Source organism: Papio anubis, chromosome 4, assembly GCF_008728515.1.
Source record: "Papio anubis isolate 15944 chromosome 4, Panubis1.0, whole genome shotgun sequence".
Lineage (NCBI taxonomy): Eukaryota > Metazoa > Chordata > Mammalia > Primates > Cercopithecidae > Papio > Papio anubis.
In genome coordinates this window covers 108233525-108249796 of record NC_044979.1, presented here as the reverse complement: position 1 = coordinate 108249796, position 16272 = coordinate 108233525, and the positions used below count along the sequence as shown (strand labels likewise).

Here is a 16272-nt window from a genome sequence, read left to right as displayed (position 1 = left end):
CGTGGTATTTGGTTTTCTGTTCTTGTGTTAGTTTGCTAAGGATAAAGACTTCCAACTCCATCCATGTCCCTGCAAAGGACATGATCTCATTCTTTTTATGGCTGCACAGTATTCCATGGTGTGTGTGCGTGCGCGTGTGTGTGTGTGTATCACGTTTACTTTACCCAGGCTTTCATTGATAGGTAGTTAGGTTGATTCCATGTCTTTGATGTTGTGAATATTGCTTCAATGAACACACACATGCATGTGTCTTTTTTATTATTATTATACTTTAAGTTCTAGGGTACATGTGCACAACGTGCAGGTTTGTTGCATATGCATACATGTGCCATGTTGGTGTACTGTACCCATTAACTTGTCATTTACATTAGGTGTATCTCCTAATGCTATCCCTCCCCCATTCCCCAACCCCACGACAGGCCCCAGTGTGTGATGTTTCCCTTCCTGTGTCGAAGTGATCTCATTGTTCAGTTCCCACCTATGAGTGAGAACATGCAGTGTTTGGTTTTTTGTCCTAGCAATAGTTTGCTGAGAATGATGGTTTCCAGCTTCATCCATGTCCCTACAAAGGACATGAACTCGTCCTTTTTTATGGCTGCATAGTATTCCATGGTGTATATGTGCCACATTTTCTTCATCCAGTCTATCATTGATGGACATTTGGGTTGGTTCCAAGTCTTTGCTATTGTGAATAGTGCCACAATAAACATACAGTTCATGTGTCTTTATAGCAGCATGATTTATAATCCTTTGAGTATATACCCAGTAATGAGATGGCTGGGTCAAATGGTATTTCTAGTTCTAGATCCTTGAGGAATCGCCACACTGTCTTCCACAATGGCTGAACCAGTTTACAGTCCCACCAACAGTGTAAAAGTGTTCCTATTTCTCCACATCCTCTCCAGCACCTGTTGTTTCCTGACTTTTTAATGATCGCCATTTTAACTGGTATGAGATGGTATCTCATTGTGGTTTTGATTTGCATTTCTCTGATGGCCAGTGATGATGAGCATTTTTTCATGTGTCTGTTGGCTGCATGAATGTCTTCTTTTGAGAAGAAGTGTCTGTTCATATCCTTTGCCCACTTTTTGATGGGATTGTTTGGTTTTTTCCTGTAAATTTGTTTGAGTTCTTTGTAGATTCTGGATATTAGCCCCTTGTCAGATGAGTGGATAGCAAAAATTTTCTCCCATTCTGTAGGTTGCCTGTTCACTCTGATGGTAGTTTCTTTTGCCATGCAGAAGCTCTTTAGTTTAATTAGATCCCATTTGTCAATTTTGGCTTTTGTTGCCATTGCTTTTGGTGTTTTAGACATGGTCCTTGCCCATGCCCATGTCCTGAATGGTATTGTGTAGGTTTTCTTCTAGGGTTTTTACGGTTTTAGGTCTAACATTTAAGTCTTTAATCCATCTTGAATTAATTTTTGTATAAGGTGTAAGGAAAGGATGCAGTTTCAGCTTTCTACATATGGCTAGCCAGTTTTCACAGCACCATTTATTAAATAGGGAATCTTTTCCCCATTTCTTGTTTTTGTCAGGTGTGTCAAAGATCAGATTGTTATAGATGTGTGGCATTATTTCTGAGGGCTCTGTTCTGTTCCATTGGTCTATATCTCTGTTTTGGTACCAGTACCATGCTGTTTTGGTTACTGTAGCCTTGTAGTGTAGTTTGAAGTCAGGTAGCATGATGCCTCCAGCTTTGTTCTTTTTGCTTAGGATAGACTTGGCAATGTGGGCTCTTTTTTGGTTCCATGTGGACTTTAAAGTAGTTTTTTCCAATTCTGTGAAGAAAGTCATTGGTAGCTTGATGAGGATGGCATTGAATCTATAAATTACCTTGGGCAGTATGGCCATTTTCATGATATTGATTCTTCCTATCCATGAGCATGGTATGTTCTTCCATTTGTTTGTGTCCTCTTTTATTTTGTTGAGCAGTGGTTTGTAGTTCTCCTTGAAGAGGTCCTTCACATCCCCTGTAAGCTGGATTCCTAGGTATTTTATTCTCTTTGAAGCAATTGTGAATGGGAGTTCACTCATGATTTAGCTCTCTGTTTGTCTGTTATTGGTGTATAAGAATGTTTGTGATTTTTGCACATTGATTTTGTATCCTGAGACTTTGCTGAAGTTGCTTATCAGCTTAAGGAAATTTTGGGCTGAGACAATGGGGTTTTCTAAATATACAATCATGTCATCTGCAAACAGGGACAATTTGACTTCCTCTTTTCCTAATTGAATGCCCTTTATTTCTTTCTCCTGCCTGATTGCCCTGGCCAGAACTTCCAACACTATATTGAATAGGAGTGGTGAGAGAGGACATCCCTGTCTTGTGCCAGTTTTCAAAGGGAATACTTCCAGTTTTTGCCTATTCAGTATGATATTGGCTGTGGGTTTGTCATAAATAGCTCTTATTATTTTGAGATACATCCCATCAATACCTAATTTATTGAGAGTTTTTAGCATGAAGGGCTGTTGAATTTTGTCAAAGACCTTTTCTGCATCTATTGAGATAATCATGTGGTTTTTGTCTTTGGTTCTGTTTATATGCTGGATTACGTTTATTGATTTGCGAATGTTGAACCAGCCTTGCATCCCAGGGATGAAGCCCACTTGATCATGGCGGATAAGCTTTTTGATGTGTTGCTGAATCCGGTTTGCCAGTATTTTATTGAGGATTTTTGCATTGGTGTTCATCAGGGATATTGATCTAAAATTCTCTTTTTTTGTTGTGTCTCTGCTAGGCTTTAGTATCAGAATGATGCTGGCCTCATAAAATGAGTTAGGGAGGATTCCCTCTTTTTTTATTGATTGGAATAATTTCAGAAGGAATGGTACCAGCTGCTCCTTGTACCTCTGGTAGAATTCGGCTGTGAATCCATCTGGTCCTGGACTTTTTTTGGTTGGTAGGCTATTAATTATTGCCTCAATTTCAGAGCCTGTTATTGGTCTACTCAGGGGTTCAACTTCTTCCTGGTTTAGTCTTGGGAAGGTGTATGTGTCCAGGAATTTATTCACTTCTTCTAGATTTTCTAGTTTATTTGCATAGAGGTGTTTATAGTATTCTCTGATGGTGATTTGTATTTCTGTGGGATTGGTGGTGATATCCCCTTTATCATTTCTTATTGCATCTATTTGATTCTTCTCTGTTTTCTTCTTTATTAGTCTTGCTAGTGGTCTATCAATTTTGTTGATCTTTTCAAAAAACCAGCTCCTGGATTCACTGATTTTTTGAACAGTTTTTTGTGTCTCTATCTCTTTCAGTTCTGCTCTGATCTTAAGTTATTTCTTGCCTTCTGCTAGCTTTTGAATGTGTTCACTCTAACTTCTCTAGTTCTTTTAATTGTGATGTTAGGGTGTCAATTTTAGATCTTTCCTGCTTTCTCCTGTGGGCATTTAGTGCTATAAATTTCCCTCTACACATTGCTTTAAATGTGTCCTAGAGATTCTGGTATGTCATGTCTTTGTTCTCATTGCTTTCAAAGAACATCTTTATTTCTGCCTTCATTTCGTTATGTACCCAGTAGTCGTTCAGGAGCAGGTTGTTCAGATTCCATGTAGTTGAGTGGTTTTGAGTGAGTTTCTTAATCCTGAGTTCTACTTTGATTGTGCTGTGATCTGAGAGACAGTTTGTTTTAATTTCTGTTCTTTTACATTTGCTGAGGAGTTTTTTACTTCCAACTATTTGGTCAGTTTTGGAATAAGTGCGATGTGGTGTTGAGAAGAACGTATATTCTGTTGATTTGGGGTGGAGAGTTCTGTAGATGTCTATTAGGTCTGCTTGGTGCAGAACTGAGTTCAATTCCTGGATATCCTTGTTAACTTTTTGTCTCATTGATCTGTTTAATGTTGACAGTGGGGTGTTATAGTCTCCCATTATAGTTGTGTGGAGGTCTAAGTCTCTTTGTAGGTCTCTAAGGACTCGCTTTATGAATCTGGGCACTCCTGATTTGGTGCATATATATTTAGGATAGTTAGCTCTTGTTGTTGAATTGATCCCTTTACCACTATGTAATGGCCTTCTTTGTCTCTTTTGATCTTAGTTGGTTTAAAGTCTGTTTTATCAGAGACTAGGATTGCAACCCCTACTGTTTTTTGTTTTTCATTTGCTTGGCAGATCTTCCTCCATCCCTTTATTTTGAGCCTATATGTGTCTCTGCATGTGAGATGGGTCTCCTGAATACAGCACACTGATGGGTCTGGACTCTTTATCCAATTTGCCAGTCTGTCTTTTAGTTGGAGCATTCAGCCCATTTATATTTAAGGTTAATATTGTTATGTGTGAATTTGATCCTGTCATTATGATGTTAGCTGGTCATTTTCCTCAATAGTTGATGCAGTTTCTTCCTAGCATTGATGGTCATTACAATTTGGCATGTTTTTGCAGTGGCTGGTACCAGTTGTTCCTTTCCATGTTTAGTGCTTCCTTCAGGAGCTCTTGTAGGGCAGCCTAGTGGTGACAGAATCTCTCAGCATTTGCTTGTCTGTAGAGGATTTTATTTCTCCTTCACTTATGAAGCTTAGTTTGGCTGGATATGAAATTCTGGGTTGAAAGTTCTTTTCTTTAAGAATGTTGAATATTGTCCCCCACTCTCTTCTGGCTTGTAGAGTTTATCCCGAGAGATCTGCTATTAGTCTGATGGGCTTCCCTTTGTGAGTAACCTGACCTTTCTCTCTGGCTGTCCTTAACATTTTTCCCTTCATTTCAACTTTGGTGAATCTGACAATTATGTGTCTTGGAGTTGCTCTTCTCGAGGAGTATGTTTGTGGTGTTCTCTGTGTTTCCTGAATTTGAATGTTTGCCTGCCTTGCTGTGTCGGGCAAGTTCTCCTGGATAATATCCTGCAGAGTGTTTTCCAACTTGGTTCCATTCTCCCTGTCACTTTCAGGTACACCAATCAGACATAGATTTGGTCTTTTCACATAGTCCCATATTTCTTGGAGGCTTTGTTCGTTTCTTTTTACTCTTTTTTCTAAACTTCTCTTCTCACTTCATTTCATTCACTTGAGCTTCAATCACTGATACCCTTTCTTCCACTTGATCGAATTGGCTACTGAAGCTTGTGCATTCATCACGTAGTTCTCATGCCACAGTTTTCAGCTCCATCAGGTCATTTAAGGACTTCTCTACACTGGTTATTTGAGTTAGCCATTCGTTTAATCTTTTTTCAAGGTTTTTAGCTTTTCTTGCTGTGAGTTCCAACTTCCTCCTTTAGCTCGGAGAAGTTTGAACATCTGACAACTTCTTCTGTCAACCCGTCAAAGTCATTCTCCGTCCAGCTTTGTTCCGTTGCTGGTGAGGAGCTGTGTTCCTTTGGAGGGGGAGAGGCACTCTGATTTTTAGAATTTTCAGCTTTTCTGTTCTGTTTTTTCCCCATCTTTGTGATTTTATCTACCTTTGGTCTTTGGTAATGGTGATGCACAGATGGGGTTTTGGTGTGGATGTCCTTTCTGTTTGTTAGTTTTCCTTCTAACAGTCAGGACCCTCAGCTGCAGGTCTGTTGGAGTTTGCTGGAGGTCCACTCCAGACCGTTTGCCTAGGTATCAGCAGTGGAGGCCGCAGAACAGCAAATATTGCTGAACAACAAATGTTGCTGCCTGATTGTTCCTCTGGAAGCTTCATCTCAGAGGGGTACCCAGCCGTGTGAGGTGTCAGTCTGCCCCTACTGTGGGGTGCCTCCCAGTTAGGCTACTCAGGGGTCAGAGACCCACTTGAGGAGGCAGTCTGTCTGTTCTCAGATCTCAAACTCTGTGCTGGGAGAACCACTACTCTCTTCAAAGCTGTCAGACAGGGACATTTAAGTCTGCAGAGGTTTCTGCTGCCTTTTGTTCGGCTATGCCCTGACCCCAGAGGTGGAGTCTACAGAGGCAGGCAGGCCTCCTTGAGCTGCGTTGGGTTCCACCCAGTTCCAGCTACCCAACCACTTTGTTTACCTACTCAAGCCTCAGCAATGGTGGGTACCCCTCCCCCAGGCTCACTGCCACCTTGCAGTTCGATCTCAGACTGCTGTCCTAGCAATGAGCGAGGCTCCATGGGCGTGGGACCCTCCGAGCCAGGCGTGGGATATAATCTCCTGCTGTGCCATTTGCTAAGACCATTGGAAAAGCACAGTATTAGGTTGGGAGTGACCTAATTTTCCAGGTGCCATCTGTCACAGCTTCCCTTGGCTAGGAAAGGGAATTCCCTGACCCCTTGCACTTCCCAGGTGAGGCGATGCCTCGCCCTGCTTCAGCTCACGCTCGGTTGGCTGCACCCACTGTCCGACAAGCACCAGTGAGATGAACCTGGTACCTCAGTTGGAAATGCAGAAATCACCCGTCTTCTGTGGTCCCCATGCTGGGACCTGTAGACTGGAGCTGTTCCTATTCGGCCATCTTGGAACCCCCACGTATGTCTTTATAATAAAGTTATACTGGGAACTTTTTAGCATTGTATCTGGTGTCTATGCAAGAAAGAGGTTCCATTTTGTTTATTTGTTCATTTGTTTGTTTGTTTTTAGAAATAAAATCACAGATAGGGCCTTTAAAAAAGAATTAGTTGAGACCTATTTAATGTCTTAGAATACTGCTTATCATGTTACATTTCCATGTACACTTGAAAAGAATTTATATTCTGCTGTTATTGGACAGAATGTTATAAGTATAAATTAGGTCAAATTTAGTCATAGTGTTATCTAAATCTTTTATACCATTGCTCATTTTCTCTCCATTTGTTCTTTCAATTATTGAAAGAGGAACATTGAAGTCTTTCCTATAAAAGTGTGTGTGCTTTTTAATTTTTTTTTTTTTTTACAGCTCTCTTGGTTTTTGCTTTATGTTGAAGCTGTGTAATTGAGTGCATAAATGTTTAGGCAATGATCCTCTTTATCCATGATAATATTCTTTGATTTGAACTCTACTTTTTTATTGTTAATGTAATTATTACAGCTTTTTTTTTTGGTTAGATTGGCATGGTGTATCCTTTATGTCCTTTTACTTTGAACCTATTTGTGTCTACATATTTCAAATTAGTTTCTTCTGGACAGTATCTAGTTGGGTCTTGCTTTTCTGTATAATTAGATAATCTCTGCCTTTTAATTGCATGATTTAGACCATTTTCATTTAAGGTTATTATTCATATGATGAAGTTTAACTCTAGCACATTGATCACTTGTTTTCCATTTTCTCCCTGCTCATTTAACCTTCTTTTCTGCTTTCTTCTGTATTAATTGAACATTTTTATTATTATCTTTAATTTTCTTTATTTGCTTATTAGCTATAACATTGTTTTATCATTTTAGTGGTTACTTTAGGGTTTTAGTATATATTTTAATTTATCACAGTCTAACTTTCAATTATGTAAAGTCATTTAAGGTACAGTATAAAAATCTAATAATAATATACTCTCATTTCCCCACTTCTGTTTTTGTGCAATTGTTTTCATGGATTTTATTTTATCTACATTATAAACTTCACATTACTTTGTTATGATTTTTGTATAAGCAGCCAATTATCTTTTTAAAAGATTTAAATAATAAAATCTCACATATAGTTACCTAGGCAGTTAGTATTTCTGGTTCTCCTCCTTTGTGTAGATGCATATTTCTGTTATCGTTTTCCCTTGCCTGAAAGATATCTTTCACATTAGTTGTAGTGTGTAGATAATGGTGATGTATTCTTTCTGATTTTGTTTGTCTGAAAATCTTCATTGAATTTTTATTTTAAAAAGTATTATCAAGAGGCATATAATTCTAAGTTGACAGTTTCTTTTTCTTAGTTCTTTCCTCACTGTCTTTTTGCTTCATTATTTCTGGTGAGAAATCTACTGCTACCTTCATGTTGTTCCTCTGTCAGTGAAATGTCTTCTTTTCTCTGGTTCTTTTTATGAATTTGTCTTTAACACTGATTAGAAAATTATATTATGATTGGCCCACATGTGCTGCATGTGTCTCATTCTTTTCGGACTAGCAGCTACGCAAGGCTGTACTTTTCATGGTGAATGGCAGGAATGCAAACCAACCAACCAACTATGAAAGCATATTTCCAGCCTTGGTTTGCATTACATTAACTAATATCCATTAGCTAAAGCATGACATATGGTCAACCCCACGTAAGGGATGGGGAAGTAAAATCCATCTATCAAGAAGCTGTGTCAAGGCTAGGCATACAGATTATGCTCAAATTGCTCATCTGCACTGGAAGAGGTCCACTACCTTGCTAATAAACTTAGATGTCCCAAGTAGAAGACACGTCATGAAACATAGCACAGATTATTACAATTGACAATATTTTCCTATTGGAAGATTTTTCGCTACTGTGGTTTCCACAGCTGGTCTCTTTTCTTAGGAGCACATTCCAAGTCACCCCTTGTAGTTTTCTGATGGTAAAGCAGTACTTATGATCAAGTTCCTAAAAAGCTAAGAATGTTGAGACCATACCATATGTACTCTAATTGTGATGAAGGTGTACAGGATTCATTTGTCTTGTTAAGGAAAATTATACTTTACTGTGTTTCAACATGTAGTGACAGAGTTGTGAGTACATTCTTGCCCTTTTAAAAAAAGAATACTACGTAAACAGGCAAAATCCTTTTGCTATTTTTGTAGCTTTACCAGAATATTCTTTGACATGAGTAATTTAAGGGATAATTCTCAAGATTAAGAGGGCAAAGCTAAGTAGAAGTTGAGTCTGAAAAAACCAGCTACATATTTTGAAGGCAGTCAAATTGGCATTATGGATATTTGATGACAGTAATTTTATGTATTCACATGTTGTATTAGTCCATTTTCACACTGCTATAAAGAATCACCTGAGACTGGGTCATTTACAAAGAAAAAAGGTTTAATTGACTCACAGTTCCGCATGACTGGGGAGGCGTCCGGAAACTTTCAATCATGGCAGAAGGTGAAAGGGAAGCAAGGCACATCTTAAATGGTGGCAGGAGAGACACAGCAAGGGGGGAAGTGCCACACTTTAAAACCATCAACTCTCACAAGAACTCACTCACTATTGTGAGAACAACATCGGGAAAACTAGCCCCATGATCCAGTCACCTCCCACCAGGTCCCCTCCCTTCACACATGGGGATTACAATTTGAGATGATATTTGGGTGGGGACACAGAGCCAAACCATAATCACATGTATGCATTGTTGCTAATGATAATCAATAACATTAGCTTCCATTTCCATTTTGAGTATTTCCTAGCTATTATGTACATATACATTTATCATCTTTATTACTCATGGTAATCCTATTAGGTCTTATTAATCCCATTTTATTCACGAAGAAACCAAGGCTCAAAGAAGCTCAATTAATTGGCCAGGGAGAGACAGCTAGCAAGTTGTAAAACTGGGGTATAAACACAGATTGATCTCAATCAAAGTCTGAGCATAGCCCATTATAGTCTGATGCCTCATTTCATCCTTCATCTCTAAATTCCCATTTGAGCTTCCTTAAGGGGATTCATTCGGCTTAAAGGGAAATAATGAATATAGTCACATGACCTAAAATTTTATGGAGAACTTGCAGAACTTTGAGGATTCCTCTGCAGATTCTTGGGGTTCCTAATTGAGAAACTTGGGTCTGGGGCATCAGCAGCAGCCTGGCAGGCCTTGGAGTCTGAGGCACCAGCTGCAGTCTTACCTCTGCTGCATGGCAGCTGGGGGCCATGACAACAGATCACCATTCAGCCAATTCTATTCATTCTCCCAAATGGGGAATTGCTGCCATATCTCCCTCAATTTTTTGTAAGGATTATATTTGAAAAGGCAAGTACAATGCAGTTTGGAGAAGATGGCAAGATAAATGCTTTAAAGGCAATAAAGTGTTGTCAACATTAGACTGCACCAAAGTGTGTTGTTAACTTGAGCTAATGTCCATATGTGTAAAGTTCTTCAAACAATGCCTATCATATTCCAAGTAGAATACATTTACTAAATTTTAAAAATATAATTTGTACCAACATAAAAGTTGGGGAAAAACAAAGCTTATGCAGATTTTGAATAGGAAATCGGTTGATAGTTTTGTGATTGTAATTAGTGAAGAAAGTGCAGCTCTCAGAAGGGCATTATCCTTGTGAAATTTTTTAAAAACTATATATGGGGAGTTACTATGCTGCAAAATAGAAAACGCAAGGCTAATAGCATGATATATTAGCAGCTTTCTTCTGCAATGAGTACGGATATGCTAAGGAAAGTATTTAGGTTATACCACTTCGCTGTTCTTTATTTATTTATTTTTTATTTTTGGGAGGGAATGGAGCCTCGGTCCATCACCATGCTAGAGTGCAGTGGTGCGATCTCAGCTCACTGCGACATTTGCCTCCCAGGTTCAAGCTATTCTCCTGCCTTAGCCTCCCAAGTAGCTGGGACTATAGGCATGCACCACCATGCCCAACTAATTTTTCTTTTTTCTTTTCTTTTCTTTTTTTTTGCATTTTTACTGGAGACAGGGTTTCACCATGTTAGCCAGGATGGTCTCGATCTCTTGACCTCCTGATCTGCCCACCTTGGCCTCCCAAAGTGGTGGGATTACAGGCGTGAGCCACTTGTCTGGTCCTCACTTTTCATACATTTCTGTTTTTAATGTCTGTGATGAATATTAATTAAAATAACTCCTGTTCTTCAAAAATGTGTCTCCAAAAATCTGTTTTTATGTAATACTTTACCCATTGGTTTGACATTTCAATTTCTAGGCAACAGAGTTTTTTTTTTAAAGAATTTTATATTGAATGCTAAACACATATAATTTAAATTGTATGAAAACTGACCCCAACTCCCTTTTCTGTGTTATAATTTATGGGACTTTGTCTTAGCCTGGCCCTTTACTGTGTAACTTGAGCCTGGGTTATGCCGATTTCAAGCCCACATTGTTTTCATGTGTTATGATATCAGAAATAAATGAACAAATGATAATGCTTAGTATTATAGATTTTTTTTATTATCAGAGCAGGACTTTTGTCCTGTGTCTTATTTGGCTTACCTTCTTTCTAATTCAAAAATATTGTTAATGGCAGCTCGTTTTGCAGCAAATGTTGGGAGGCATGGCTGTCTCCTCTCTCCCTCCGGTTCACCCTCACTCATACACATACACAACTGAAACTAACAATACTATAGATGAAGACTGGATCAAATGATAACTAAATCAAGGGATAGGGTGCCAATGAGGGAATGAGGCAGTTGGGATGTGGTCAGCAGTACACAATGGCACCTTCCTTTTAAAATTTTAGCTTCCCAGAATAACATCAGCAGTATTGCTGTAGTAAGTCCAGATCTTGACCCATTTTATCGATTGGGTCATCTGTAATTTCTTGATCTGAGTTCTCTGAGCTGACAGAAGAGACTCCTTGCATCTTATTACATTAGGATGCATCTTTGGAACATTCTCTTTGTTGACTGGACTTGGAACTAGACAAAGGACAAGAGCTAGAGCCTGGAACACATTCCAGAGCAATTTAGGTTATACTTGGCCAGAGTTAGTTATTTCCTTCTCACTGTGTTTAGCTGAGTGACTGGGCACATATTGGTGAGCCACCATGCTTATAAAAGTGTGTTTTGGGGATACCCAATAATAATATTAGAGAGAGTATACATGGGCTATATCATGGTCTTATCAGATTCAAGCTAATACATGTTTTGTTTTGTTTTGTTGTTTGTTTTAACAGAACGAAGTCCCTGAGGTGAAGAAAGAGGAGACTTTGCTGGATCTGGACTTCGATCCTTTCAAGCCCGAGGTGACACCTGCAGGTTCTGCTGGAGTGACCCACTCACCCATGTCTCAGGTATCAGGTCCTTTTTGGATATTTGGAGATATTTCATAAACCTCAATAATTCAGTGTGGTAAACAATGATCCCTATACCTTTCATGACTACTATCTATTTTTATTTTTGGTTGACAGATATTTCCTAATAGGAAAGAGGGGTAGAAAGGAGACCTTATCGATATCAGTTATTCTAAGCCTCCCATGCCATCAGCTTTCTCTACCCATAGAGCTGGCAAAACCATACATTCCTGTTTTCTCTCCCAGAGTAATTGTTACCAGTGTCCACTTTGCACTCAGAACTGTTCAGGTTTATAGGACACATTTTATGGCTTCCCTGGAAGCTCTTTCTTTTGGCTTTGGGTTTACTCTTCTTGCTGTTTTCTCTACTTCCCTTCCTCATACTTTGCAAGTTAAGGTGTGTTTGCAATGACCATGAGAGCATGGCCCAGCAGAAGCCGTTTTCAGAGTTGATAGTTCTGAACTTGATGATGCTGTGTTCATCCTCCACATTGAAGAAGCTCCCTTCCTGTGATCATGATTATGGTTTGATGGAGAGTTGCCTTGCTTCCCCAAGCCTTTTTGCTCACCACTCCCTCCCTCTCCACATTTCTTCCTTTCTGATAGTTACTGTCGTTACATTTTCTGTCAGAGGATACTGGTGGTAGATGCCGTAATGACCTGTGGGTAGGTCCTCTGAAATATAGTTAGTTTACAGCTCTCTATGCTAATAGAAGGAAGTTAACTCAAAATTTGACAAAATAGAAACTGTTTATATGAGTACTTTGCATATGGTTGGAGCCCCACATTTGAATTTAGGCAAAACCAAAGTTGCTAGAGTATGCTTCAAATGAATTAGTGAAAGAGTATTGTAACATTCACCCTAGGAATTGAGACCTAGCTTGATTCCCTGGTCTTGAAGCCTTCTTGGCATATCACAGTAAACTACTAGGGAATAAATAGCTCAATATGAACCCCAATAAATAAGGATCATGTCTATTCCATGCTTTATTCTAGAATGTGATTGGACTTCTAAAGGCATTCCTGTTGTAAAATATGAACAATAAATGTCTAAGGTGTTAATAAAGTAGGAAATTAATAGTCTAGACACTAGCCTTAAAGATGCTTTGCAAAAAAAGAAAATGGGTCTCTTAGGTGAATGTTCCAGGAAGCCTCCTGTATTAACGCTCTTCTAGAAGATTCATGATGTGCATTATGAATATTAAAGACTGAGAATACTAAAGACTGAGAAGTTCTGCAATTAAAAAAACTGTTTATGTTTGTTTAACTTAGAGTTTCCCAAATTTGTTTGACCACAGAAATTTATGTTAACCACACTTTTCTTAATATTCATTGGAATGTTCTCTAAAACAATATTTTGAGAAGTATTGTCAGCAAGTTTGAGGATTCCACCTTGGTGACCAAGAAAAGTACAAAGTGAATATACATATAATTGAGTATACTTTCTTCTCAGAGCTCTCATTGTATAGACAGCCTGCAGAATTCACGGGATTTTCTCTGCCTTACTCTCCATGTTTATTTTTGTTTTTTGTTTTTTGTTTTTTTTGAGGCAGAGTCTTACTCTGTCACCCAGGCTGGAGTGCAGCGGTGCGATCTTGGCTCACTGGAAGCTTTGCCTCTTGGGTTCATGTCATTCTCCTGCCTCAGCCTCCTGAGTAGCAGGGACTGCAGGTGTCCACCACCACACCTGGCTAATTTTTTGTATTTTTAGTAGAGATGGGGTTTCACCATGTTTGCCAGGATGGTCTCGATCTCCTGACCTCATGGTCCACCTGCCTTGGCCTCCCAAAGTGCTGGGATTACAGGCGTGAGTCACCACGCCTGGCCCATGCTTCACTTCTTTTGTGGCAGAAGCAAAGTTTCTGCAGTGGATGCTGGAATGATTAGTGGGTAAGATTTCATAGCATTTCTGTCTACAAGTTTGAATCAGGAGAGAAACCTCTTTCATGTTAATTCATGATTACATTAATCCATAAATCATGAAACTGTGTGTGGCCTCATGACTAAGAGATTCTTCAAAATTAAACAAAAATGACCTGGTTTAATCTTCAAAATCTTAGTTCTGAAGGACATATATCACAGTGAGAGCTGTGTGTGTCCCTGTGCTCTTCCTCAGGGCTGGGTAATAAAACCCTCTAGCCTCCTGGTGGCCATAACTGAGTCACTACACTATAGTTGTCCTACAGTCCAGCTTTGATCATACCTCTCCTCTCTTGCTAAGAACAAAAGTCTTGACTGAATGACAAAAAAAGCACAGCACTGTTAGGTCTGCCTGGTTTCTTTCCTCTTCACTCAAAATGACCTCCTTTACTCATCACCTGACCCCATGTTTTCGAGTGATGTTCTTGCTGCTAGCAGAACACCTCATCTTGTGATCTCTGCAGTATCTGTGCACACTAACGCATCCTTTCATGATCCTGAGGATTGATAAACATGACATTTCACATTTCCTGCCTTCCTTTTAAAGAAAATACTGGTGATGTGTGCATGATGCAGAGACATGTACTAGCTTTTATGATTTTTGATTCTTAAGGGGCTGTGAAGCAATGAAATGCAAATCATCTAGATAATCAGAAAACATATATTAGATCCATGTACAGAAAATTGTGGCTTTCCATGGAGCTGTTCTCTCCTGTCTTAGTCGTCCTACAAGAAGATGCTAAGCAAGAGACCAGGCAGGTTGCATGGAGATAGATGCAAGGCGGGCAGTGCAGAGCGGTTAGAATGGGTCCGAACCAGGTGGGTGGGTGTCAGTTAGAACTCAGGGCCCGCTTTCTATAATACAGAACCCAAATGAGGCCTCTGCAATCTCTACTGGAAACCATCATATTTTTAAGGTGGGAATGCCAGGCTCTCTAGTTTGCTGTTCACATTTAGTGATTCAAAATAAGTACACAAACATGAATCCATTCTAATGACAAAGACATGGGCATAACGGGATGTGGCTTTAGCAGCAATTCTCAATCATAAAGGAAATAAAGAGAAGTCTCCCCTACTCCCCTCAGCCATAGTGGAAGTCATTTGAACCATCTGCCCTCACTCCCCAGGATTCATAAGCTTTATAATTAAAATAGCAGTAGTGAGTGTAATTCATTCATGTCTTAGGGGGTGCTCTGCCAGTTTGTATGATTACCAATTCATTGAGCAGTGTGTTATCATCTAATTTAACATATTGAAGAACTATTTTTCTGGGGCTCATTTACCATCAAACTGGTCATCCTATATCCTCTCAAATGAGGTGAGAAGGAAATAGCATTAGCAGTGATTAGCGCCTGCATTTCCTCAAAGATGTGATAAGCTCTAAAATTTGGACACCTCGTTTACTTCATTTTAATGAGGTATGTGTGTGTATGTGTGTGTATTAAAGTAACCTCATTCATGTTTCAAATATAGTTTTCTACTCACATAGTGAAAAGTGAGATTGATTAGACCTGTGCTATCCAAAGCTAAATGCCATTTAAGCTTATATTAAGTATAATAAAATTATGTAAAATTGAAAATGTGCTTTTGTTACCCTAGCACATTTCAAGTGCTCAATAGCCACATGTGACCGGGGCTACCGTACTGGATAAGTACAGATATGGATCATTTCCATCACCAAAAAAAGTTCTATTGAACAGTGCTGTATGGAATGCTTAAAAAATGCTTATAATTTCAAGAACTTTTGTCACGTCAGCTTTTCTTTACATTTTAGATTTGTATAACTAACAATATTTTGGTTTATTTGCTTTCAGACATTGCCCTGGGACCTATGGACGGTAAGCCTCTAATAACTCTGTTTTCATGTATCTTCATCCCCAGAAATTTGGAAACCTTGTTATATTTTATTTCATTTGCAACAGAAAGAAGACTCATACAATTTAATGATGATGTAGACCCCTAGGATGGTCATTAGGCCACTGAAAGTCTTGAGCATTATGAGAACCTGAAGATGATGGTGAAGGAAGAGTACAGTGGACCAGATTCCTGGATGAATAATGGTCAATAATTTGAATAATGGTCAATAAATTGGCCCTTTGTTTCTTTCTGTGGTGGTTGATGGCAAAAGGAGCTATTGTAGTGAAGGACACACACACTTAAATAGAAGACAAGGAAAGTGTGAATGAGAAAATGGAAGAGATGGGCTACTTGACACATGGAATCATTTTTTAAAAATTATTATATTTAATGAAGTTTGAGTTAATAAGAACTTGAGCTTTACAGCCAGATGGCCCTGGATTTTAGTCCAAACTCTTCTACTTATAACCTTGAGACTTTGGGCAATTTCTAAAACTCTCTAAGCATCATTTTTTCTCATTTGTAAAATAAGGGTAACAATGCCTACCTCAGAAGGTTGTGTGAGGTTTAAATAAGATAATTGTAGAGTATGTAGCCTGGTGTCTGGTATGTGTCAATAAAAGGTAGATATTATTATTGATGTTTATTCAGCTAATCTGATGTGTAAGGATAACTACTCTATAATTTAGACTTGGGAAAGTGTCACAAACAGAGCTTTGTGGTGGTCTCATTGGTGCTGTGA

General features: G+C 38.9%; 1 protein-coding gene across 2 annotated transcripts in view; it reads left to right on the top strand.

Annotated features, from left to right (window-relative positions):
• The window catches only part of AMPH (amphiphysin), a 259694-nt gene that overhangs the window by 196260 nt on the left and 47162 nt on the right, over positions 1-16272 (top strand). For both annotated transcript variants that reach the window (XM_017956768.3, XM_017956767.3), the window contains exons 12-13: positions 11637-11753; positions 15488-15511. In XM_017956768.3, the coding sequence (XP_017812257.1) occupies positions 11637-11753; positions 15488-15511 (141 nt within the window). The remainder of the gene's footprint in view (positions 1-11636; positions 11754-15487; positions 15512-16272) is intronic.